The 22948-nt window shown below is 45.2% G+C and overlaps 6 protein-coding genes across 10 annotated transcripts in view; 4 read left to right on the top strand and 2 right to left on the bottom strand.

Moving 5' to 3' along the window:
• The first annotated feature begins 32 nt into the window (after nucleotides 1–32).
• LOC132258574 (probable tubulin polyglutamylase ttll-15) lies at nucleotides 33–1895 on the top strand. Its single transcript, XM_059755934.1, has 2 exons — nucleotides 33–169; nucleotides 226–1895. Exons 1-2 carry the CDS (start codon nucleotides 140–142, stop codon nucleotides 1789–1791), a joined length of 1596 nt encoding a protein of 531 aa, XP_059611917.1. The 5' UTR covers nucleotides 33–139; the 3' UTR covers nucleotides 1792–1895.
• Nucleotides 1868–2914, top strand: LOC132258576 (uncharacterized). Of its 3 annotated transcripts, none has more exons than XM_059755938.1 (3): nucleotides 1868–2156; nucleotides 2211–2402; nucleotides 2454–2914. In XM_059755938.1, exons 1-3 carry the CDS (start codon nucleotides 1931–1933, stop codon nucleotides 2855–2857), a joined length of 822 nt encoding a protein of 273 aa, XP_059611921.1. In that variant the 5' UTR covers nucleotides 1868–1930; the 3' UTR covers nucleotides 2858–2914. The 3 variants fall into 3 exon arrangements, with proteins under 3 accessions (XP_059611921.1, XP_059611922.1, XP_059611920.1); XM_059755939.1 differs by having other exon boundaries at nucleotides 2205–2402; nucleotides 2463–2914; XM_059755937.1 differs by having other exon boundaries at nucleotides 2205–2402.
• Nucleotides 2885–3642, bottom strand: LOC132258582 (ATP synthase-coupling factor 6, mitochondrial). Its single transcript, XM_059755945.1, has 3 exons — nucleotides 3399–3642; nucleotides 3163–3311; nucleotides 2885–3101 (listed from the first exon to the last, which is right to left on the bottom strand). The coding sequence occupies exons 2-3, from the start codon at nucleotides 3309–3311 to the stop codon at nucleotides 2936–2938; spliced, it is 315 nt and encodes a 104-aa protein (XP_059611928.1). The 5' UTR covers nucleotides 3399–3642; the 3' UTR covers nucleotides 2885–2935.
• LOC132258564 (DNA polymerase epsilon catalytic subunit 1) lies at nucleotides 3610–10341 on the top strand. Its single transcript, XM_059755915.1, has 4 exons — nucleotides 3610–3722; nucleotides 3793–3916; nucleotides 3973–9983; nucleotides 10041–10341. The coding sequence occupies exons 1-4, from the start codon at nucleotides 3679–3681 to the stop codon at nucleotides 10339–10341; spliced, it is 6480 nt and encodes a 2159-aa protein (XP_059611898.1). The 5' UTR covers nucleotides 3610–3678.
• On the bottom strand, nucleotides 10319–11290 carry LOC132258578 (probable U3 small nucleolar RNA-associated protein 11). Its single transcript, XM_059755941.1, has 3 exons — nucleotides 10986–11290; nucleotides 10798–10931; nucleotides 10319–10743 (listed from the first exon to the last, which is right to left on the bottom strand). Exons 1-3 carry the CDS (start codon nucleotides 11175–11177, stop codon nucleotides 10356–10358), a joined length of 714 nt encoding a protein of 237 aa, XP_059611924.1. The 5' UTR covers nucleotides 11178–11290; the 3' UTR covers nucleotides 10319–10355.
• Nucleotides 11291–11355: 65 nt separating this feature from the next.
• Nucleotides 11356–22948, top strand: part of LOC132258571 (ETS-like protein pointed) — a 28077-nt gene continuing 16484 nt past the window's right edge. Inside the window, exons 1-3 of one of the 3 annotated variants that reach the window (XM_059755929.1) lie at nucleotides 11356–12092; nucleotides 13936–14112; nucleotides 14188–14299. In XM_059755929.1, coding sequence (XP_059611912.1) covers nucleotides 13951–14112; nucleotides 14188–14299 — 274 coding nt within the window. In that variant the 5' untranslated portion in view covers nucleotides 11356–12092; nucleotides 13936–13950. Of the gene's footprint in view, nucleotides 12093–13935; nucleotides 14113–14187; nucleotides 14300–21502; nucleotides 21546–21670; nucleotides 22702–22948 lie in introns of those variants that run through there. The other 2 variants (XM_059755931.1, XM_059755930.1) reach the window with 2 other exon arrangements.

Genomic DNA, 22948 nt, shown 5'->3' with positions numbered 1-22948 from the left:
AGAATGCTGTCATAAATTCGCCGCACTTCGCCATCACACCCAAAACTTTCTCCCGGACTCATAAAATACTCAGTAGAACTTTCTCCTCAAATTACTATGTGATTTAGCGCTCTGATGTTATCGAATTTTTGGTGATAAGATGTCCAAGACAAGTCCAGCCACTCCTACGGTGAGTTATTCCTCGAGATTTATTTAAAACTCCTAATGTTGCATTTCTCTCGTCAGAAAACGCCCAAAGAGACTAAGGGATCGGTCTCGGCTGTCCCTGGGAGCTCTGGAGGCTCATCAGGCGGCATCTTTGATCTCCACAGTACATTTGGACAAGTGACCTTTATCGCCATCGTGGCAGCAATCGCTGTGCTCATTCAGACACTCCCACGCGACTTTCTAGCTCAGATTGGCCGGAGCGCTTGTCCCAATGCTTGTCCTGAAGATACTCAAAAATCTCTTCAACCGCCAGTAATTATCACACCTCCTCAGCCCTCCTTTGTCATCTACAATCCTCGCAGCCGGCGAGATGATCATCTCTACCACGTGAAAACAGTTCTGAAGCGACTGGGATTCAGTCAAGCTCGGAATGACAGTGAAGATTGGGATCTCATGTGGGCACACGATTATCCCTTCCTCAGACTTCCCTCTCTGCGTGAAATGGAGGATTATCAAGTGGTGAATCACTTCCCGGGATCGGGATTCATCACGAACAAAGTGGATTTGGCTCTCACCGAATCAAAATACATTCCAAAGGCCTTCCGATTGCCTGAAGATGTGGACAAATTCCAGGAGTACGTCAAAGAACATCCCAACAAGGAGTTTGTCCAGAAGCACAACCAACATCGTCACATCTACCTCAAAACAGTGCCTGAGATCAACCTGAGCGACAATGACACATTCATCCAGGAATACATGAGCAATCCTCTGCTCGTGGACGGCAAGAAGTTCGACATCGGCGCTTACACCGTTATCACCTCAATCGATCCCCTCCGGGCGTATGTGTACCACGGAGACTATCTCCTCCGCTTCTGTCCGGTGGAGTATCATCCCTTCAGCAAGGACAACGTGGACAAGTACGTCGTGGGCGACGATTACACGCCCATCTGGGAGATGGAGTCACTCAAGGACTTCCACTTGACGTTCGGATTCGGCATGAAAGACTCCCTAGACGCGCATCTTCGCACCAAGGGCCAGGAGCCGAGAGTGATCTGGGAGCAGATTCACGACTCCATCAGAGAAGTGCTGCTGCGCAAAGAGCACCTCTTAAAGAACTCCTTGCAGCGCTTCAGAACCCGCAGAAACTTCTTTGAATTCATGAGATTCGACTTCATCATAGATGAGAACTTGCGGGTGTTCCTCCTGGAGGCCAACATGAGCCCCAACTTGTCCTCCGCCCACTTCAAGCCCAATCAGCTTCTCTACGAGCAAGTCATCTACAACGTGCTGAAGCTGGTGGGAATCGGATCTGCTCTGCAGAGAGAGTCCCTCGAGACTGGAAGCTCCGACGAGGAAGCCATGCAGTCGTCACTCAAGAACATTGTTGTGAGTGCTAATGAGTGCGCTGGGGAGCTGTGCAGAGCTTCCTGCGACGATTCCAAGTGCAAACTCTGCCGCCAATGCTTGTCTAGAGACGACTTGGCGGTTCTTCACGCTGCCTATCGAGAGCACAGCAATCGAGGAGACATGCTGAGGATCTTCCCAGTGTCTGAACATCCTGACCAAGATGCTCTCAACCCAAGGAATGCCCTCATGAGCCGATGGTTCTCTGAAAAGTGCCAAATTGACTCCACTTTCTGTTAGAACTTCCAGAGTGTGTTCAAATAAACGCGCCATAGCAAACTGCTAGAAAAACAATTGTTTTCCATTCCAGAAAAAAAACTTCATTGTTGTGCTCTGCTGTGCTGCTCTTGAGGGAAAGAATTACAGTTTTTTGGACAAAATGGACAATGAATTCAAACTGGAAGACGTGCAGGATTTGATAAGCGACGCCCAGGCAACTATTCGTTCAGTCAGAACCAGTCTGAGACTGCGTGAACTTTCAATTGAGGAGGCTTCGTCGGAACTTAGCGAAGGTTTGGAGGTTAGAGAGCATCAATCTCAGGTTCCGGATAGAGAAAATCAAAATAATTCAGCCACAACCAGCGCACACACAATGCCAATTGCCGGTAGATATGGATGTGAAGCAATCCTAGGCGTCTCTAACAATCTTTCAGTTTCAGAATCTCAGGAACCCAGCCGGGAGCAACAAAATCCAGAATTGCTAGCAGGACCAGCAGAGCAAACATCAGAAGCCCAAAGCTCAGCTCCAATGGAGAGTGCCGACGACGTTTCTAGTGGAAACATCGACCTGGACAACGCGGATTCACAAGTGGAACTTGTTGATGGAGACGCTGCGAGTGTGAGGCCACAAAGTGAGGATTCACAAGGTATTTCCGTGTCTATGTTATTAAACTATTCTAAAGTCCTTCCAGATGCTTGTAATCTCAATGACACCGATGAAATCATCCTGGTGAGTGAGACCAGAAACCCAAATCCAGTGGTGATTGATTTGTGCACCCCAGAAAGCCCTCGCACTACCCGGCGATCGCCAGTGAGGCGGAAACGGCGGAGTCAATCTGCAGTTGAGGAGAGAGATGATGCATCAACACCCAACAAAACACGGACATCATCTGTCACCGCCAGTGACCTCAGCTGTGTGATATGCATGGAGGACATGCGTCCCCGTCAACCCTTTTCCACCCCGTGTGGCCATGTCTTCTGCAAGAAATGCATCACCACAGCGATCACCACTTCGAAGCGCTGTCCGATCTGCCGAAAGATCATCTCTTTGAAGGCCATCCATCCGCTCTATCTCTTTGCTAAGTGAACTCATCCGCGAAATTGAGAATAACGCTGTGAATTAATAAATTTCCATTTTCTATACCCAAGATTTATCCACAGGACACTAGTTTGTTGAATTGATGGGATCCACAGTGACGGCTGGGAATTTGAATTCCGGGAATTTGGTCATATCCACTCCAGAACCGCCGCCAAACTGCTTAGACACCCTATCCAATTCCGTCTTCAGGTCCCTCTCCACCTCCGGAGTGGCGTCCACCAGTTTTCCGCCACTAAAAACGGAAAAAGCATTGCTAAAATCCGCCCAGAAAAACACTCATCACTCACTCTAACCTCTCCTTGGACTTGTACTCCTGCACCTTCTTCAGGAACAGCTGCTGGATGGGATCGGTGGCCTTCTGGGAAGCTGGAGCACTCACACCGAAGTTCCTCGCCACGAAGGCACCCTTCCGGACGATGCCTGTGAATCCCTTGGTGAGCATCTGTAAGTTATGTAATCACACTCCTTTTTAATGCGATTCTCAGCAAAGAAATCACTCCATCGCCTTCGCACATGAAGGACAACTCACCTTTTGCTGTGCAACGACTGATTTGGGCACCAAAAGTGGATGAAAATCTGCGAAAAACAAATTTTCTGTACTCCGCAAAATCCCAACCTTGTCACAAGTGCGTTGTGAAGTTGAGTGCGTTGGCTCGGCGCACCACTTCCGGCTGTCAAAGGAAAAAGGCGGAATAACCTCACTTTCATCGGGAATTTTTGCTCTGTTGGTGTTTTCCTCTGGAGACGCGAAAATTTCTTTGAAAATAGTGATAACTCAAGAGGATCAGTGCGCAAGGTGTCCCTGAAGGATGAGTGTGAACACGGGGAGAGCGCGAAACAGGAATTTCGAAGGGTAATTGGAGAAAATCAAGTACAATGTTGATATGAGAGTTGTGTGAGAGCGTCAATTTGAATTTTTCCAGGAATTCCGGTTCTGATGTGACTTTCAGGACAATTCAAGAGAACGAGAGGATAGACTTTCGCTATGGCTTCGCTACGCCTAGTGATTCCAAGGAGAGAAACGGTTATCTACTGAATCTTCATTCGGTGAGTGATGCATTTGGCTATTATCCTGTCGTGATTCTAACGAGGATTCTTTGCAGACGGATGTGCTCAATGAGAACCGCCAGTTGGTGTCTGGATTGGATATGTACTTCCTCGAGATGTCAGGAGCACGATTCAAAGCCACATTCGTGTTTCAGCCTTATTTCTTTGTGCTGCCCAAGGCGAGTCACTTCACGGAAGTGCAGAGATTCCTGGACAGGAAGTACGCCGGGCAAATAGTCACATCTGAGGCGGTGGATAAGGAGGATCTTAATCTGGCGAACCATCTCATTGGCATCAAGCAGAACTACATCAAGGTGTCCTTCCAGAACATCAACACGCTGATCAAAGTCAGGCGAGAATTGCTGGCGGCAGTGAGGAAGAATCAGGAGAATGCAAAGAACCACACGGATTACATGCAGCTGCTGGCTGCCAGTATGTCTGGTGAGGCTGGACCATCTCGTGGCAGTGATTTCTTCAACTCTGACCTCATGGAGTTCATTGTGGACATCCGAGAGTACGACATTCCCTATCACGTGCGAGTGTGCATCGATCTGAATGTCTTCTGCGGCAATTGGTACTCAGTGACATGCTTCGGAGGACAAAATCCCATCATAAAGCCCTGCACGGACATCATCGATCGCCCTGAACCGATTGTCCTGGCTTTCGACATTGAAACGACAAAGTTGCCGCTCAAGTTTCCGGACGCCAATACAGATCAGATCATCATGATCTCCTACATGATCGATGGTCAGGGGTATTTGATCACGAATCGAGAGATCATCTCGGCGGACGTGAAGAGCTTTGAGTACACGCCCAAAGCGGAATTTGAGGCGACTTTCACGGTATTCAACGAGCCCAACGAAATGGCCACAATCCAGAAGTTTTTCAGCCACATTCTCGAGGTGAAGCCGCACATCTTCGCCTCCTACAACGGTGACTTCTTCGATTGGCCCTTCATCGAGACGCGCGCAGCCGTGTACGATATCGACATGAAGCAGGAAATTGGGTTCAGCAAGAATCGCGAGGGTCACTTTCTCTCTCGACCAGCTTCGCACTTGGACTGTCTCAACTGGGTGAAGAGAGACTCCTATTTGCCGGTGGGATCGCAAGGATTAAAGGCTGTGGCGAAGGCGAAGCTGCGTTATGATCCTGTGGAGTTGGATCCCGAGGAGATTTGCTCTCTGGCCGTGAAGAGGCCTCAAGTGCTCTCCAATTACTCCGTTTCGGATGCTGTGGCAACTTACTATCTCTACATGAAGTACGTGCATCCCTTCATCTTTGCCCTGGCCACAATTATCCCCCTGGATCCGGATGAGGTGCTGAGGAAGGGCTCTGGAACTTTGTGTGAGAACTTGCTGATGGTGCAGGGCTTCAGGGCGAATGTGATCTTCCCCAATAAGCAAGTGGAGGAGGTGAATAAGATCACGGACGGTTACGTTCTGGACACTGAAACATACGTTGGCGGTCATGTGGAGGCGCTTGAATCGGGTGTCTTCCGTGCTGATATCCCGTATCGCTTCCGCATCGACACGGACATGGTGACGAGCCTCCAGGAGGATGTGGACAAGGTGCTCTATCATGCTATTGCCGTGGAAAAAGGAGTGTCGATGGAGAGTGTGAAGAATCTGGCCGAGGTGACGGCAGAGATCAGAGCGGCCCTCGAGGCACTTCGCAACATACCCAATAGGATTGAGCAGCCTGTCATCTACCACTTGGACGTGGGCGCCATGTATCCGAACATCATCCTCACGAATCGCCTCCAACCGTACGCGATGGTGAATGAGACGAATTGCGCCGTGTGTGACTTCAATGAGCCCACGGCGCAGTGCAAGCGTGACATGACGTGGTCGTGGCGCGGAGAGATGCTGCCGGCCACGAAGAGTGAGCTGCAGAGAATCCAGCAGCAGCTGGAGACGGAGACTTTCCCACCGGTGTTTCCCAATGGGCCGCCGAGGGCCTTCAATCAACTGTCGCGAGAGGATCAGCGGGCGTACGAGAAGAAGAGACTGATAGACTACTGTAAGATGGCGTACAAGAAGAGGAAGATCACACGCCTGGAGACGAAGACAAGCACGGTGTGTCAGAAGGAGAACAGCTTCTACGTGGACACGGTGAGATCCTTCAGGGATCGCCGGTATGAGTACAAGGAGATGACGAAGAAGGCCAAGGGTGCTGTGATTGATGCCATCAAGACGGGCGATGCGAGTGAAATCAAGGCGGCGAAGGGACGAGAAGTCCTCTTTGATTCCCTCCAATTGGCTCACAAGTGCATCCTCAACTCCTTCTACGGATATGTGATGAGACGCGGCGCGCGATGGCACAGCATGCCAATGGGTGGGATTGTGTGTCTCACGGGAGCGAATATCATCACGAAAGCCCGCGAAATCATTGAGCGGGTGGGAAGACCACTAGAGTTGGATACAGATGGAATTTGGTGCATTTTGCCGGGATCATTTCCACAGAACTTCACAGTGGAGAGCACCGAGGCGAAGGGCGGGAAGTTTGTCATCTCCTATCCCAACGCCATCCTCAATGCGATGGTGAAGGATCATTTCACGAACGAACAGTACCATGAGCTCGTGACTCCTGCGTGTGACGGCAAGAGGCCGGAGTATACGAAGAGGGAGGAGAATTCGATCTTCTTCGAGGTGGACGGACCTTATCTGGCCATGGTGCTGCCGGCAGCCAAGGAAGAGGGCAAGAAGCTGAAAAAGCGCTACGCTGTGTTCAACTTCGATGGCTCAATTGCTGAGCTAAAGGGATTCGAGGTGAAGAGACGTGGAGAGTTGCAATTGATCAAGAATTTCCAGTCGTCTGTCTTCGATGCCTTCCTCCAGGGCAAGACACTGGAGGAGTCTTACGGCAGTGCCGCCAAGGTGGCCAACTACTGGCTCGATGTGCTGTACAGTCATGGCGAGAGCATGCCGGATAGCGAGCTATTTGAGCTGGTGTCTGAGAATCGCTCTATGTCGCGCAAACTGGAGGATTACGGAGTGCAGAAATCCACGTCAATCTCCACGGCGAAGCGCCTGGCGGAGTTTCTGGGAGATCAAATGATCAAGGATGCTGGATTGTCGTGCAAGTATATCATTTCAGCCAAGCCCGAAGGAGCACCGGTTACTGAGAGAGCCATTCCGCTGGCCATCTTCCAGTCAGAGGCCAGCGTGCGACGACACTATCTCTGTCGCTGGCTCAAAGATCCCAGCATGGGCGAAGCCGACCTGCGCGAAGTGCTGGACTGGAATTACTACATTGAGCGTCTGAGTGGGGCTATTCAGAAGATCATCACAATTCCCGCGGCACTGCAAGGCCTCTCGAATCCGGTGGAGCGAGTGGCTCATCCGGAGTGGCTGCACAAGAAGATTCTGCAGAAGGACGATGTGTTCAAGCAGAGGAAGATCACTGAGATCTTCAAGGCGAAGCCAAAGGAAGTGGCGGACATTGAGGACTTGGCGACTGCGCCTGTGGCTTCTGGATCACAGCAGAAGCGTCCGATGACGGTGAAGAGGAAGCGACAGGAAGTGCTCGATGGCGAGGCAACAATTGAGAGTCTCTTGGGCGCCGCGCCACCCATGGGACCTTCCCACGATGAAGTTCTCGAGTGGGTGAAGTACCAGAAGAAGAAGTGGACTCTGCAGTTGGAGCAGCGCTCGCTGGCCAAGAAGAATCGCGCGAAGCAGCAAAGATTGGAAGATGCTCCGCGTGTCGTGGATTCCCGACGATCTCGAGCCACAATTGGTGATTTTCTTCGCAAAACTCACTCCACTCTGCTCGAAACGACGTGGGAAATCATTCAGATTGCCGAGACTGATTATCCGGGGAATTTTGTCATGTGGATCCTGACGAATGGTGAGGAGTTGCACAGGATCCGACTCACTGTGCCCAGAGTGTTCTATGTGAATCAACGTGTGGCACTGAGTCAGGAGCTGGAAGAGGCTGAAAATGCAGTGTTCAAGAAAGTGCACAGAATCCTGCCACGATCCAGTCCTGTTCATCACCTGTATCGCTACCAAATCCCTGAGCAAACGTACCAAGATCGCAAGCTGGAGATGCTGATTGATCTGACAACGCCGGACATTGAGGGAATCTATGAGACGCAGACGAGTCTGATGTTCAGGAGTGTGATTGACTTGGGATGCAAGTGTGCTGTGCAGCGCAGCGAGCGCAATCGCACCACCAACAAGGACTCCTTCTCACTGGAACACCTCGAGTTCCGCAGTGACAAGGATCACACGTATCTGCAGAGCTATGGTCAGCTGAAGAAGATCTTCCTGTACCAGCACAGCAGCGCCACGGGGAAGAGAAACATGTGGGGTGTGTTTGTGCCGTCCACGAAGAAGGCCACAATTCTCGTGAGTGACTCCGTGCGAACGGATCAGATGCCAAATCTGAAGACACTCTATCACGCCGAGATAAAGAGCTTTCGTGCAAACATGCGCGAGGAGCAGAAGGATCTGCTGCCGCCAAGTGAGATGGATTTTGAGATAGTGTTCGAGACGGAAGCGAGAAATGTCCACAGAGCAATTCAGAGGATTCTCTCGGCATGCAAGCACGAGATAAAGGGACCAACGCTGCTCTTTATGCAAATATCACTGAGTCTCGCTGAATTGGTCGCCGCCATGCCTCAGTTGGCGGAGTTTCCGCAGGTGCAGATCCACATCACGGACGAGGTGTCCCTGCTGTCGGCGATCAACTGGCAACAGAATGGTTGTCGCTCCATCATAAGGCACTTCCTCAATCTGCCCACTGTGGTGGAGTCGATGCTGCGACAGTGTCGCTACTATCACATCCCCATCGGGAATATGCCAACGGATCCCATCCTCTTCGGGGCGGATCTCTTCTTCGCTCGCTATCTGCAGAAGAACAAGTTTCTCTTGTGGTGCTCTAAGACGAATCGCCCGGACCTTGGCGGCCGCGAGACGGACGACAGCCGGCTGCTGATGGAGTGCGACGATGGGAATTCTCGCGTCCAGAACCGCAGTGGCTTGTATTCCAGCATCTCCGTCGTGCTGACCATTGAGAATCTCGCCGTGAGCGCTCTGCTGCAGTCCAGCAAGATCCAGGAGGCCGAAGGCTCTTTCAATGCCGTGTCCTTTGACATGATACCCCAAGGATTTGTCGACGAGATGCTGGCCGGCCGATCGAAGGCATCGTATGATGAGTCGTCGCACTGCAATTCATCCCTGCGCGTGATGCGCCTGATGGTCAATGGATGGCTGAGGGACATTTCTCTGAATCGCAGCATTTTCTCTGACACGCAAATCATGCACTTCTATCGATGGATAAAGTCCTCGAGTGCTCTCTTCTACGATCCCGCTCTGAGGAGGACAATGTTCAATCTGGTGAGGAAGTATTTTCTGCAACTTCTGGCGGAGTTTCAGCGAATGGGAGCCACAATTGTCTTTGCCGACTTCAATAGGATAATCATCAACACAGAGAAGGAAACCACAGTGGACTCCATTAACTACATTGATTACATTGTCCAGAGTATTCGCAACAAAGAGATGTTTCACGGTGTTCATCTCACGTTCCAACAATCGTGGAAATATCTTCTGTGGATGGACAATTTCAACTATGGTGGTATTCGAGTGAATCCTGAAGTGTCTGAGGAGAATTCCCTGGAGATTGAGATGACATTCAATATTGAGAATGAATTACCGAAGGAGGGAAATTGTGCGGAGTACTTTGGGAAGCTCATCTCGGCTCTGCTCACCTCTTTGGCGACGGAGGGAAGTCTGCAGAAGGCTTTCGAGCAGCACTGCCAACGCGCATTCACAACAGTTGAGCACATCCACAAGAAATTTCCCCATCATGAGGCTAAACCAGCTCTAAAACTGGTCACAGCGCTTCACAAGATCCTCTCCGTGGCGGATCATATCACACCAGAGGTGGATTCCCTGCACAGGAATCTGCTGAAACTGATCGGTGTGGGGGAGTTCAGTGATGTGGCCACATGGAAGGACTCCAGCAACCAAATCACCCTCATGGAAGTCATCTGCAAAGCCTGCAATCACTGCCGAGACCTCAATTTGCACAATGATCCTCACAGAGCGCTCAAGGACGGAGTGTAAGTGAAGTGATTCAACTGCATATTCTCAATGACTAATGAATCCTCTTCTTCCAGGCCCGTTTGGCTCTGCTCTCAGTGCTTCGGTTGCTACAATACGGATGAAATTGAGGGAATGCTGCTGGAAATTGTCCAGCGGAAGCTCATGTCCTACACCCTGCAGGATGTCAAGTGTGTGAACTGCAAGCAAATCAAGAAGAGCAATATGATGGCCACTTGTGAGTGCACTGGCGCCTTCACGAATCTCCTGCCGCGCGAGGAACTGCAGCGCGACCTCAAGAGCTTCCTGGAAGTGTCTCAAGTGTACCGCATGACGCTGCTGGAGGACTACATCAAGTGGATTGAGAAGCTTTACTGAAGGTACAGATGATTTTATTTCTTTCTCACATAATTTGGCTGCTTCTTCGGCTTCCCATCTTCAGTGTCCTCTGCTAATCTTCTCTTGTCCTTCGCTACTTTTCGCTCGAGTTTGAGGTGTGCCTCAGAAATTTGTTTCTCTCGGTCAATTCGCTCCTTCAGCATCTTGTATGACTTCCTCTTGAGAGCATTAATCGCTTGGATGTCCTCCTCACTCACGTCCAAATCCCCCATTTTCTCTATCTGCTCCAGCGTTAAACGATTTGTCTTGTTTCCCAACAGGCGTGGGTGTGTGTTGAGTCTCTTGGCCACGTCGAAGTGCTTGAACTCATCCTTGTCCACGAAGAAAGTGTGCTTGTTCCGAGCCAGCTCAGAATCCACCATGTGGAGTTGCGATGACAATCTGTCGGCAGGAAGCGTTAGTATTGCATTTGTCAGCTCAATAAATGTGTCTTACTTGTTGATCTGGGCAGTTTCCATGGTTCTCCTCGATGTGAGATACTTGAGATCTTGCGTCTTCAGCAGCAGAGATTCCTCCGTGACCTTTTCCTTGGGCTTCCACTCGCCAAAGTCAGCAAAGTCCCGCTTCGGCTGCAAGATTCTCAACATTAGCCACGCAAAAATATCAATTAATTGAGGAAATACCTTCTGATTGATCATGTGATGATAGAACTCATCGGCATTCTTGTTCAGGGCCTTTTTCTTGAGGATTTTAATCGTCTCGCGTGTCTCCTTGTAGTGCTGCGCTCGCACTTTGTAGTCCTTTTTCTTCTCAAGAATGCCCAATTGCTTCCTGGATTCCGGCTGATGCCGCTCGCGGTGAACCTTCTGACTCATTTTCCACGCGCAAATCACACTTTAGTCGCGATTAAATGGGGATTTTGAGGGAATTTCTCAGATTGATGCAGATTGTCTGAAGGGAAGTAAACAAATACGCGACCATGTGTCGATGCTATAAAAGTCCTCCATAAAACTCGATGAGTTCGTCGAAAGAGGTTGTGATATTGGGTGGTTTACCAGTTGGTGCCCATAGAGGCGCTAGCGTCGAGCGGAAGATCAATCGAATTGTCGTCAACCAGCGACCTCACGTCGGCAAGATCTGTAGCATGTTGATGGTTATTCTGCGTAGAAACTGTGATTCTCCGCATATTTCTGCAAGAAAGTAAATATTGTGAGGTCCTGTGGACATTATTGGTGACTTGGAGTGTGTGTTGTGCAGTATTAGCGTGAGAAGGAGTGATTTTGGAGTGCATTAGGAGATTTCGCGTCTTATGTATGGACAGTCACTGTGCAGAGTCCGGCGACAGTTGATGTGTTTGTAAAGAGACGAAGTGTCGCTCGAGGATCGCACACAAATTAGGTCTTTTTGTGCCTTCGCCATTGCATCAGGAGTGCTGAAAAGTGTTGAAAACTATCTACAAACATCTCATTGGCACACAGTGAGTGTTTTCCGTGCAAGCAGGAGTGTTCTTATCCCAGTTTTGTGCAATAACAGTGGAGATGAGTGCATAGAAATTCGTGTAGCGACACCTACACAGACAAATGGTGCGATAGGGCAAAAAAAAAAGAGAAAAACACTCTCGGGCTTGTTATCAATGAGAAAATAAAGAGGAGGTAGAAAAAAGTCGTCACCAAGAAGCTATTTTAGCCACAGAGAGCCAACAACGCTATAAAAGTGGAAGTATCTGGACGAGATCTGCATGAGAATTTTCAATTACTCCGTGACACTGAAGCAGCAATCTTCCACCTGTGGTGAGGCTTTTTTCTCCACTATTCCCTCTCCCTGTGCGTCCCTCTCCCTCTCCCACTTGCCATTTTCCCTCCTGTTTTCCATCAGTCGGTCAACAGAGGTCCCCCTTTGGCTGCAATGCACAGTGATTTGCCCCCGCCGAGCGGCCGCGCCGAGGCCTAGAGTGCGCGAGCGAGGGGAAAAAGGGTCTCTCGGCAGCGTTCATTGAAGACTTCCATTCATACAGAGTGTTCATTCATGAGAATGTGTATTTATAGTTTGCCGAGAGATGCGAGAGAGCGCGCGATCCCAGAGTGCTGAGCAACTTTTTCTCTGTGGCGATCATCAACGCCGAGGGGCACAAAACTCGTCCCGTGACGCCTCTATAGCTCCCATCTCTCTCCTTCTCTCTCTCTCCCCCCTCGCTCTGTCCCGCTCTGTTGCACGGCGCGAACAAGTGCGAGAGCAAAATGATTCTCAGCTCGGGAAAAGCGGGCAAAAAGTGCCCCCTGTCTTTCTGGTGCGACCTTTTATTAATTAATTACTGTCTCTCCCCACCTTTGTCGGCGAGGGGCGGCGGGGGAGGAAGAGGCCAGCGAAAAACAAGCGCGCGCTTCCATATCAAAATCTCACCACGTAGACTAAATGGTTGTGGACGGTAAATACATGAAATTCGATTAGAAATTGATTAAATTCCCATGAGTTTGTGTTAAATTCTCCGGAGTGTGTGAATCAGAATTGATGGAAAAAACACAAGAGAGATAATTCACGAGGCGCGATACAAGTCGCATTCTAAGAAAAATGTCGAAAAACCACACACGCGAAAATGTGTACACAGAGTCTCAGCCACACAGTGATTGTTTCCTGGGTTTTCCCCCGTCAAAGGGGGCCCCCATGCTGACGGGGGCCCCTCAAGAGCGTCAATCTCTCTGGGTGATGTTGAGATTTCCAGGGCGAAATGAGGGTATGTGTTCTTTGTCTTCGCCAGCAAGACAGTGTCTCGTCTTTTTTGCCCTGTATCTTCGTGCGCCTCATTCACCATTCTCCGGTCTATTTACACTTTTTCTCCCCTTGTTCACCTGTACTCGAGTCTCTCAAGTGCAAGATGATCTTCTTTGTGGCTCGGGGAAAGGCGAGAGGGGAACCACGAATGGGATCTGAGTGAAAGAAGAGCTTCGAAAGAGGTCGCACAGAGTTGCGAAGATACACATAAACACCATGTGATAAGTCACTGCGTTGCTCAGCTTATGAGCTTGGCGTTCTGGGAGCAAACTCGAGATGAGACAAGCTCAATGGCAAGGACAGGAGGGAACTTGGATGTCAGACAAGGCGTCAAATATTATTATGGAAAATTCCCAGATTTGCTTTCGAGCGACGTATTGATTCCAAGATAAAAAGAACTAGAATTTTTTACTCTTGCATGTTCGAGAGGCCAATAAGATGACTAAAATCAGGGAAATAACGTTTTATAAACACATGAAAATACTTTTTAAAGGCAACACGCAACATATTTAGCTAAAAATTCAAGAGGCATTGAAGCTAAATTTTGCAATCTTGTTAATCTGCAAAGCGTGGTTTGGATTTTCCCTAGCATTCCATATTCCTGGACTCAACAAGGTTGAACTTTTAGAGACAGTCTAAAGATTGAAGTGGGATAAGAAATATCAGCTTTGAAATTTTGAGCACTTTGCAGTGAAGGGACAAAAGAGGGTCAATAAAATGTCGTCTCTGACAATGCGTAGGACGCACAGGATCGAGAGATTCGTCTTTTGATAAGACTTTCAGTGAAAGTCTACCTTTTATGACCTTTTTCCGGGGAGGTCAAGTGTGTTGAATGTGCGTCTGATGTTTGCATTCTCTCCACAGTATTCGCGAGGAGCCATGGCTTTGGAAATAACTGAGGAGTTGGACAACTACTCACTTCAGGATTCGACATTCTACGATACCCTCAGTGGTGGCGATAAGAGGATGTCTGCCAATAATTTCCCGAAGCCGGTTAAGCAGAAGAAAACTGTGACTTTCCTCCCCATTTATCCGACAAAGGTAACATTTTGTTGAAGAATGCGCGCACTGATTGCGGGGAAATTCAATCAACCTTCCACCCTTTCCGCATTACAGGATCAGGATGAGCCACTTGTGCGTATCAAAGAGGAGCCTGACTTCGACGGTGTCAAGGGTATGCAGAAAGTGCCGAGTCTCTCAGATTTATCCGACACTGAATCCTCCATCGGTGAGTGATGTCCCTTATCTATTGCCTATTACCGTTGAGTGGATGTATTTTCATATGAAAACCTTGCGCTCGGGTGACGGTTTTTTATTCTGGTCGAGTGAGGGAAGAGCGAACTATATCACTCCTCCGCCTAATGGAGATGAATGAGTACCATTAAGCGGTGTTTTTCCACTGGAAATCTAATTTTCAAAAATAACACGACAAATGTGGGAACACGAGATAGGGAGTAATAAAATGATTGGCTTTTAAAATGGTCTCTCTTGGCATCATTGATTTAATTATGCGTCCACTTGTTGTGTGCTCAAGAGTTTTTACCTCGAATATAATGCATCTCTCGACCCACGCATTTGTTCTATTTTTCACCCGTGCTCAATTGCCGCATGCACAAAGTGACTGAGCGAGGGTGTGAGAGAACAAGAGGGAGTGAGTGAGAGAGTGCCGAGGGCGGAGAAATGTGATCACCCACCCTGTCACATGTTGCACAAATTTCTCTGTGACTAAATGAGAAAATGGGGGTGCCTTTTCCGCATTGTGAAACCGAGCAACAAGACGATCAGTGTATTTTTATTGACACAGCACAAAATATCCCCCCGAGGGATGTTCGACGAGCGGACGCAAATAAAATGAGTAAAGTGTGGTAGAGCCTTTTGAAAATTAGCCTACAGCATTAATTACATTCTGGGGCTTTCGATGGGTAAATATTCATCATAGCCAAAGCATTTTCACCGCGATGTGATAATGGCAATTCACGCATTTTCCACAATAATATAAAATCTCTCCCAACAAGTTCATCCACCTTCAATCTATTTTCTCGCCCGTTGGTGTTGAAGATTCTATTTACAAATTAATAGAAAAAAAAAATAAAAGAAAGGAGACGGAAGACAAGAAAGAAAAGAGATTTTTATTATTTCTTACAACATCCAAATAATATTGTAATTATTTTTCTCTTTGGTCTTTTTACCAACCAAATAGTTAATTTGATTTTTCCTTTTATCTCATCCACCAGTAATAGCGAGTGTTTGATTTTATACTCTTCTCTCTCTCTCCTTTTTTCATAGTAAAATTACATACATGGCAAAGGGAAGCGCGCGGAGATAATTTAATTGATGTGGGTGGAATGGTGAGAAGTGAGGGAAGCGGAGGAGGGAAGACTGATGCACATAACTAAAATAGTTGAAGCTTATCATATGCTTATATGCGAATATAAAAGAAAAGCCTCTGAGTAGAGAAACAAAGTAACTCCAAAAGGTTCTTGTTTGTTTACATTTTTTGTAATTGTGCTGTAACAAGACGCAGTTTGAAAAGCCAAAGTGAAGAAAAAAGAAGATTCTTTTGATATAAAAGAGTAAATTTCATCATTGAATGTTGCAGAGGTTCTGAAGCGAAGGGGAGAAGAAGGAGGAGGAGAGGAAGGTGGAAAATGTGCCTTGAATTTTCTCTGTGTCGGACCTCATGGAAAATTTATAAACATTTTTCCCTATAATTTTCATTCCTCTTGTTTCTGCACTCTATATATTGAAAATGCCGTGGAGGAGGAGGAGGAAAAAAAACTTCACACAACTGCGGGGATTTAATAATATAAACACTGAAACCATTTTGATTATTAAATAAGAAAATGCTATTTTTTCCTCTTCTCTCTCGCTCGCACGCACACTCTGTTTAATTTTTCTTCACTCAGCAATAATAAAAATTAGAATTTTACATGAAAATTATTCCGTACACATGCTCGAAATGGGATGGCAAGTGTAAATATCATTTACCTACCAGTAAATTTAGTCCATCAAAATTGTTTGGATTGAAATGACTCTGTTTTATATTATTGCTCCTTCTGTATAATATCTTCTCTATCATTCAATTTGGGCGGTGAAGAGTGTGTGTGAGAGAGAGAGAGAGAGAGAATGAATAAAAAATTGTCCTTATATTATTTTTATATTCTCTGTCCAGTGTTAAATTGTGAACTGAAGAGTGTGTATGAGAAATTGCTTAAATTGAAGTAAATTTATTTCTTCTCATTGGGTGGGTTTCATATGTCTCATGTACACGGGCCACAGAGTATTCGTTGGAGGGACTTTTTAACGCCTCGTTGGTAAAATTACACCATCAACTACTTTTATTTCAATTATACGCAATGTGGACTGCTGTGGAGCTGTTGAAAATGTCTCCCCAGACTTTTTCTCACTCGCGCACACTCTTTCCCTCTGTGCGGCATTGGCGAGAGAAGAGGCTGAAGTGTATGGAGCTCCTTTCAACGAGGTTGAAGGCAAATTATTTAATTTATATGCAGTGAAAGAGAGTTGAAGAAAAAATGAACTAAATGGTCATTTATTCAATAAAATCCCACCACGATGCAATCTACAATAAATAGCCAGATACTGAGAGTGATTATTAATTAAATTAAATTTCTAGGGACTCATTTTTTAAGGCCACATTGATTCCATTGAATGTGGCTTAGGTTTGGCAAAATGTGCCTCTTCTAGACTGAAGATATTTTCTCGGGTTTTTGCTGTTTGGTGTGTGAGTGTTTGTCTGTAAATTTTCTGTAAATCACCATTAATATGTTGTTTTTGCCCTCTTTGGTATTCTCTATATCTCCTCTTTAGCGTCCCGTGTCTCCTCATCAACTCTCCCTCGACTTCGACAACGTGTCACATATTGCGTTATCTTCTCCAAAAACTCAGAAAAACATACAATATATGAACACTGACGAATTGCACTCTAAATGAATGCGTTTCTTGTGTATTTGGGGTCGGTCGTATGTTGTTTTTTTTCTGTGAACTTGGAGATGGTAATTTCTACTGGATTGTCTCACTTGTGAAGAGTGAAGTAATTCAATCCAGAGGGTATATGAGCATAACGAAGATGTGAATTGTGGGGGAGAGAACTATGAGGGCCTCATCTCACCCCTCGGTGTTGATAATTCTCATTGCCACACTATTTAAATGCTGCACATGCACAAGCTGTTAAAATTGGTGTCTGGCTGGAGGGTGCAGGTCAAGAGGGAGACACCAGATGAAGCCTCAATGTAGCATTATTCACGAGGACAAGTGTTGTGGGGAGGGGGCGCTAAAGGACACACATTAACTGCGACGTAGGTGCACAGCTACTGAGAGAAAACGCAATATCCGCTCATTTTTCGCTTGTTCTCGATGAAATCGATACGTTCGTTGCTCAATTTAATGAACAGCAACCTTTGAAGAGCCGAGGATTCTGAGTGAAAAGTTTGATAGGCCGAGGTGAGAGAGGCGAAATGATATTAAATTGCAAATGGACAGAGTAAGAAGCATTTCCTCTGAGCGACAAGAACAAAAAAGGTGTGTTCCTGAGTCGAATGATTGGTGATGTGAATGAGGAAAGTTTCTAAATTCGCCTTTAATCAAATTGTGACAGGTCGTCATGGATTGTTTTGGGGAAAAAAGTTACTTTAAATAGATACGTATATGTATACTTATGGTGATTGATTTGGCCTTTTTACACACTCACAAGAGCGGAAGAGTGGAGTTAAAATGATAGCTAATCGGAAAACGGACAAGCATTGGAATCATCGATATTATTAACAATTCAATCAAATGTTGAAATAAACAAGATATTAAGAGAGACATCTTTTGCGGTCTTGCCTATGGGATATTCCTCACTTGTATCGTGAGAAGATGTTTTTGTATAGGTCTAAAATCGGAAATTGATTTTATTTTTTACCTCTTTTACCTTATACTCTTCCACCATCTCACATACTGGCTTTTTATTATTACTTTTATTACTCTTGAGCGGATTTCTCATCTTTTTCTTCGCATTTCTTCAGCATCTTATACTTCTTTCTTACTTCTTATATCCACATCTTGACATTTTAATATCCAGTTCCAGAAGGATGTTGTGAAGTGTGTATATAGTTTTAATATAATCGCGGATGAGAGAGGGGAATAACGGCAAATTGGTGGTATGAATGAACGAGTGATTCTATATATAGATGAAAGAGTGAAGTGAGAGAAAGATACAAATCGATTTCATTGAAAAAAAAAAATGCTGGAGAAAAAACGTGAAGGGTTTTCCAGTCATTTAGAAATTGTACACTCAAGCGAGATTCATTTGAGCGTCTTGCGCACGTCGTCTTGTTGAAGCGTTTGGAACATTTACCTGAGATTTTTTTTCTTCAATTTACGTTTAAAGATTTTCATGATAAGAAAATGCATTTAGTGTGTCATAGCTTTAGGCATAGTAATTTTACTTCGTGCAATAAAGTGTGTTTGTGATCTTAAGAGAATACTTTGGGCATATTTTTGGGTGTTCTTCGAATGATGAACCCTTTATTCTTAAAGTTTTTAATGAGGTATTATTGCATAATATACACACTTATTATATATGTACGAAAGTTTTTGTTTGTATTGTATATCTAGATTCATCTCAGCTGGTGTTTCGACCAAAATTTTACCATCGTTCTCTTGAAAGTCACCAACACAGAGAAGCACTGTTGCTTTATCTGGTGGATTTTGAAGAGAAAGAAGCCAAAAAGTTATCACCGGAAATGGCAAAGAATTCATTATATTCCTTGTGTGCGTGTGCGTGTGTCAAAAGGACAAAAAAGAGTGTCATTGAGTAAAAGTCACTCAATCTTCAGTCGCGCTGTGAGAATAGGTGTATGTCTGTAATGCGAGTGGATTTATGAAGCACCCTGCTCTGAGGTATATCTAGCCAATTAAGCGAAATATATGTATGTATGTAAAAGATAGTAGCAAATATACAGAGTTATTAGACACACTCACAATGATGCGATTAAATGATAGAATATCATTTTTTGCGTGGCTGTTTTTTTATCATTGTGAAATGACGATTCTATGATGGTTGGATGAAGCGGGCGGAGAGATAAAGAAGCGAAGTGAATAATAAAGAGTGGATACTTGTAGTTGTGCAAATACTCCTTACACCACTTTATAATGAAGGAAAAAAAATGCTGTAAATGAATGGTGAATGTTTTTTTTTATTGATACCTTCCTATTTTTCCTCTTCGCAACTTCTTCTTGGGCAACAAATACAGTGACATTGATGGAGTTGCAAGTGCGTGTAATGGAAAGTATGGGGCAAAAAAGGAAGAGTAGGAAAAAATAGCCACTAGCAGATATATGTATTTTGATTCATCAGTGACGAAGGAGGGAAAAAAGCCATTGAGAAGAGGAGATGAAGAAGAAATGATGGAAAGGCACATACAGACGCTTTTGTAAATCCAATCTCTTGTATATAGGTTTACTATCTACCTCAGGTTCTTCCGTCTCTCTTGCGCGTGGTTCGTCGCTCTCACTTGCTCCTATGGCGGCAGTGGACTTCCTCTCAATACACTTGAAGGGAAGGAAGGCAGCGAAAGAGTGTGGTGAGAAAGACTGTCGCCCGCGTAGTGCATAGAAGAGTGAGAAAGGGAATGGTGAGGTGAAAGAGTGAAGGAGAGAAGGTGAGAGAAGGAGAGTGTGTGGAGAGAGAGAAAAATGAAAATGTGTTTTTGAATGAGTGTGTGATTGGTGTGTAATTTCCACTACGAGTCTCTCTGCTCTTCCTCTCAATCCATTTTATGAATGAAACTGCACAAATTCACAAACAAGCCAAATAAAAGTGACTACGTGAGCTCTGGCGGGGAGGAGATGGATCGCAGCTACTATACAGCACAGTTGAGGCCGTAGATTCACGATGTGTGTGGATGAAGGGGGCTGGCGGGGCGCGGAACAGGGATCATATTGCCTTTGCATACACTCTCTCGTTCTTTTCTGCTGTGTGTAGATTTTTTTTGGAACTACTACGGCGACTGGAGGTATTAAAAAGTGAGAGAGTGGGAAAAGACGAAGGGAAAATGATGAAGTAAAAAAAAATGTTTATGAGGAATAAATGCAGAGAGGGAGAGAGAATTGTAGGAGACACCGGAAATGGCTTGTTGAAGTACATGTAATGCTGGTTTATAAGGTGATTGAGTGTCTCTCGGACCTCGCTGACGAATTTTTACCAATTTCTGCGATATTGTCTTATCAGGGAAAGTTCTGCAAGTGCTTTTTATCACACACTTGCTCGGGACTGACTGGTAGTGTGGATATTTTTAGAAGAAGCATTATCATTAGACTTTCAGGCGTGTTCTTATGAAATTTTGAAGATTGATGTGGGGTAATTTTTTGACAAATCACTGTTCACACAGAAAAGTTTTTTTCTGTGTCATGCAACGATTTTCGGAGTTTAATTTGAGGATTTGTGCAGTTTTAATTAATCTAAAAGAGAAATAGGGGCCAAACATTTCTGCACTGTGTGTATAGGAATTTTGAATGGGAATATCACCCTGGATTTCCCCTTGCGAGGAGAAATAAAAGAGTGGGACAGCGTTCGGAATGGAATAGGCGAGGAAAAAAAACATAGAGAACTGGCTGGTGCGAACGCAATAAGAATTCAAATGGAAGAATGAGCGCTGTGGAGCTTGAGTGTGGTGGAGTGATTCTTTCCATACAGAAATACACACAACATGGTGATTTTTTGCGCTTCTAGCCCCCTTCCGTTCGGGCACTTCTCATCTCAATCTATTTCCAAATGAACGTAGGTGAGCGAGAGGGAAGATCACGGTGTGAGTGTAGTGAATGAGAGTGATGAGAAGTGATTGCATACATATACATGATTCGTTTCCGCTTTACACATTTTCATTCTGTTTTCATTCATGCCTTGTTCAGTTTCAGCTCAAGTGTTCCGTACAAAACTTGCTATATTGACGCATGCGTTTGATACTTTGAGCGATGTTCTAGAGTGGGACTTTTTCATCGCAATTTTCCTAAAAACGTTAAGAAGAAAAAAGTATCTCGAGTTAATTTGTACAGTGAAAGCATTGAGAGAGAGAAAAAAAACTTGGCTTTTCTCGTCCCTTTTTTTCTGCTTGAGCCGCTAAAACTTTTCCTGTGGATGATCTCAAGACTGAAAGTGTATTTTGTAACACCATATAAATGAAGTGTTTGAAGTCTTTTGGCATATTTGTGTGAAAAGATGGTTTAAGGATGTGGAACTGTGAGAGAAAAGTGGGCGAAGAATGAGTGTGAGATATGCTAAAAATGAACAGTGAAATGATGTGACAAAGTCGCGTTAATATTGAAAAATTTCATTCATTGACAACGGCGGTATTTTTCGCAATATAACCCATTCACACATTGTCAGGGGTGTCGTCTGTAATTGAGGAAAACGAATTGTTCTAAGATTGTGTGTGCAAAGAGAGAAAGAGACGAGAGTGGAGAAGCGGTGTAAAGTATAGTGATAAAATTGCGCTTCTGATAAAGCTCCCCAGTTGTGTATCATTCGTCACTTCCTTCCCAGACTCTGTTTATGGATAATTATGTCACTCTAATTCACGCGACACACAGCAAATTATTCTCTAAATATTCATCGACATCTTCACTAGGGGTACCTTCATCTGGATCATAGTGCTGCTGAAGTCTCTGTATAATGTGCACGAGTGTATATGTGGGAGGATAAATTAAATTATGTCCCATTTTTGCTCCATTTTCATCCCACTGATCACTTTGTAAGCGCGTTGAGCATCAAAAGTGGAAGTGAGAGTGTTAATATAGGGCAAATGCCTATTTAATTTCACTGTGGAGGAGCTTTACATTATTAGATGCTCTCTGAGAAATAATCGTACAAAATATTGAAGGAAGTGCGCGTGGAAGAGGAAAAGTATCGAGAAATACACACAAAAAATAAAATAGGACAAATGTGTCATTGTGAAGTTTAAAACTAAAATATAATTCAAGTGGAAATAAATTGAAAATTTTTATATCATCATCTTTATTAGATACTCAACTCGTCGTATCAATTTTCCCCCCAGTGTTTACACCCATAAGGAAAGTGATGATTTTATTTTCATCACAGAGATAGTCGAGTAGAAAATAAACAAATAATAAACTTGTCAGTGGAGGATTGTATTAGTGAATCCTGGAGATCAAGAGACAAAGTACAGAGCGAGGCGCGTATGAAAGTGCGAAAAGAAGTAAAATAGCTGACAGATGTGTTTTGAGAAATGCTGCGCTGGTGATATTGCGCAATTTTTGGTGTGAAGGAAAGCGCTCTTGGTGAACACAGAAAAAAAAATCTGGTGCACATCCAATTTCATCCGTGAAACTTCCCGCTGTGGCTGGTGCTGTGAGATCTTGCATGGGGGTTGGAAAAATCCAGCAGTGTAAACTGATAAATTGACGATTGAGAGAGAGAAATGACTTTGATTGGAATTGCTGGTTGAGGCACAAAAATGACAAATGAGTGGGTGGAATGGTTCAGTGACAATAGAGTAAAGACTACAATCCGCGGAAGCAGCAATAATTTCATTAGCAGCTATCAGAATAATAAAATATCTGGAATGGGTCTCAAAACACATACAATTATGAAATCTCTACAAAAACCTAGAGGTTGGTATTTATGGAAATGGTAATTTATTATTGGAAAAATTTATATTCTTACCTCAGAGACACTTTTTTGTCTCATTCCCCGTCCAATAATCTGTTGGGGGAAAAATGCATTTTTCTTGTACAAAACGGCACGACTTGACGCGCTGAATGAAGGTAGACACAGGGCAGATACGCTCAATTCTTAAAATTGCTATGTCCTCCTCCTCCACTTCTTGTTGGCCATTGCGATTGATTCCCACAGTTTTGA

Source organism: Phlebotomus argentipes, unplaced genomic scaffold, assembly GCF_947086385.1.
Source record: "Phlebotomus argentipes unplaced genomic scaffold, Phlebotomus argentipes genome assembly scaffold_4, whole genome shotgun sequence".
Taxonomy (NCBI): Eukaryota; Metazoa; Arthropoda; class Insecta; order Diptera; family Psychodidae; genus Phlebotomus; species Phlebotomus argentipes.
Note: the sequence above shows the minus strand (reverse complement) of the source record. Positions and strands in the feature narration are given on the sequence as shown.

Excerpts from the sequence above, each read along its gene's own strand:
- LOC132258574 (XM_059755934.1), top strand. The coding sequence starts at position 140 with ATGTCCAAGACAAGTCCAGCCACTCCTACG. Across the intron at positions 170-225 it reads CAAGTCCAGCCACTCCTACG|AAAACGCCCAAAGAGACTAA; the intron begins GTGAGTTATTCC and ends TTCTCTCGTCAG.
- LOC132258576 (XM_059755937.1), top strand. The coding sequence starts at position 1,931 with ATGGACAATGAATTCAAACTGGAAGACGTGCAGGATTTGATAAGCGAC. Across the intron at positions 2,157-2,204 it reads ACACACAATGCCAATTGCCG|TTTCAGAATCTCAGGAACCC; the intron begins GTAGATATGGAT and ends ACAATCTTTCAG. Across the intron at positions 2,403-2,453 it reads TGCGAGTGTGAGGCCACAAA|TCCTTCCAGATGCTTGTAAT; the intron begins GTGAGGATTCAC and ends ACTATTCTAAAG.
- LOC132258582 (XM_059755945.1), bottom strand. The coding sequence starts at position 3,311 with ATGCTCACCAAGGGATTCACAGGCATCGTCCGGAAGGGTGCCTTCGTG. Across the intron at positions 3,102-3,162 it reads GAGTACAAGTCCAAGGAGAG|TGGCGGAAAACTGGTGGACG; the intron begins GTTAGAGTGAGT and ends TTCCGTTTTTAG.
- LOC132258564 (XM_059755915.1), top strand. The coding sequence starts at position 3,679 with ATGAGTGTGAACACGGGGAGAGCGCGAAACAGGAATTTCGAAGG. Across the intron at positions 3,723-3,792 it reads CGAAACAGGAATTTCGAAGG|GAATTCCGGTTCTGATGTGA; the intron begins GTAATTGGAGAA and ends GAATTTTTCCAG. Across the intron at positions 9,984-10,040 it reads AGAGCGCTCAAGGACGGAGT|GCCCGTTTGGCTCTGCTCTC; the intron begins GTAAGTGAAGTG and ends CTCTTCTTCCAG.
- LOC132258578 (XM_059755941.1), bottom strand. The coding sequence starts at position 11,177 with ATGAGTCAGAAGGTTCACCGCGAGCGGCATCAGCCGGAATCCAGGAAG. Across the intron at positions 10,932-10,985 it reads ATCACATGATCAATCAGAAG|CCGAAGCGGGACTTTGCTGA; the intron begins GTATTTCCTCAA and ends AGAATCTTGCAG. Across the intron at positions 10,744-10,797 it reads GAAACTGCCCAGATCAACAA|ATTGTCATCGCAACTCCACA; the intron begins GTAAGACACATT and ends TCCTGCCGACAG.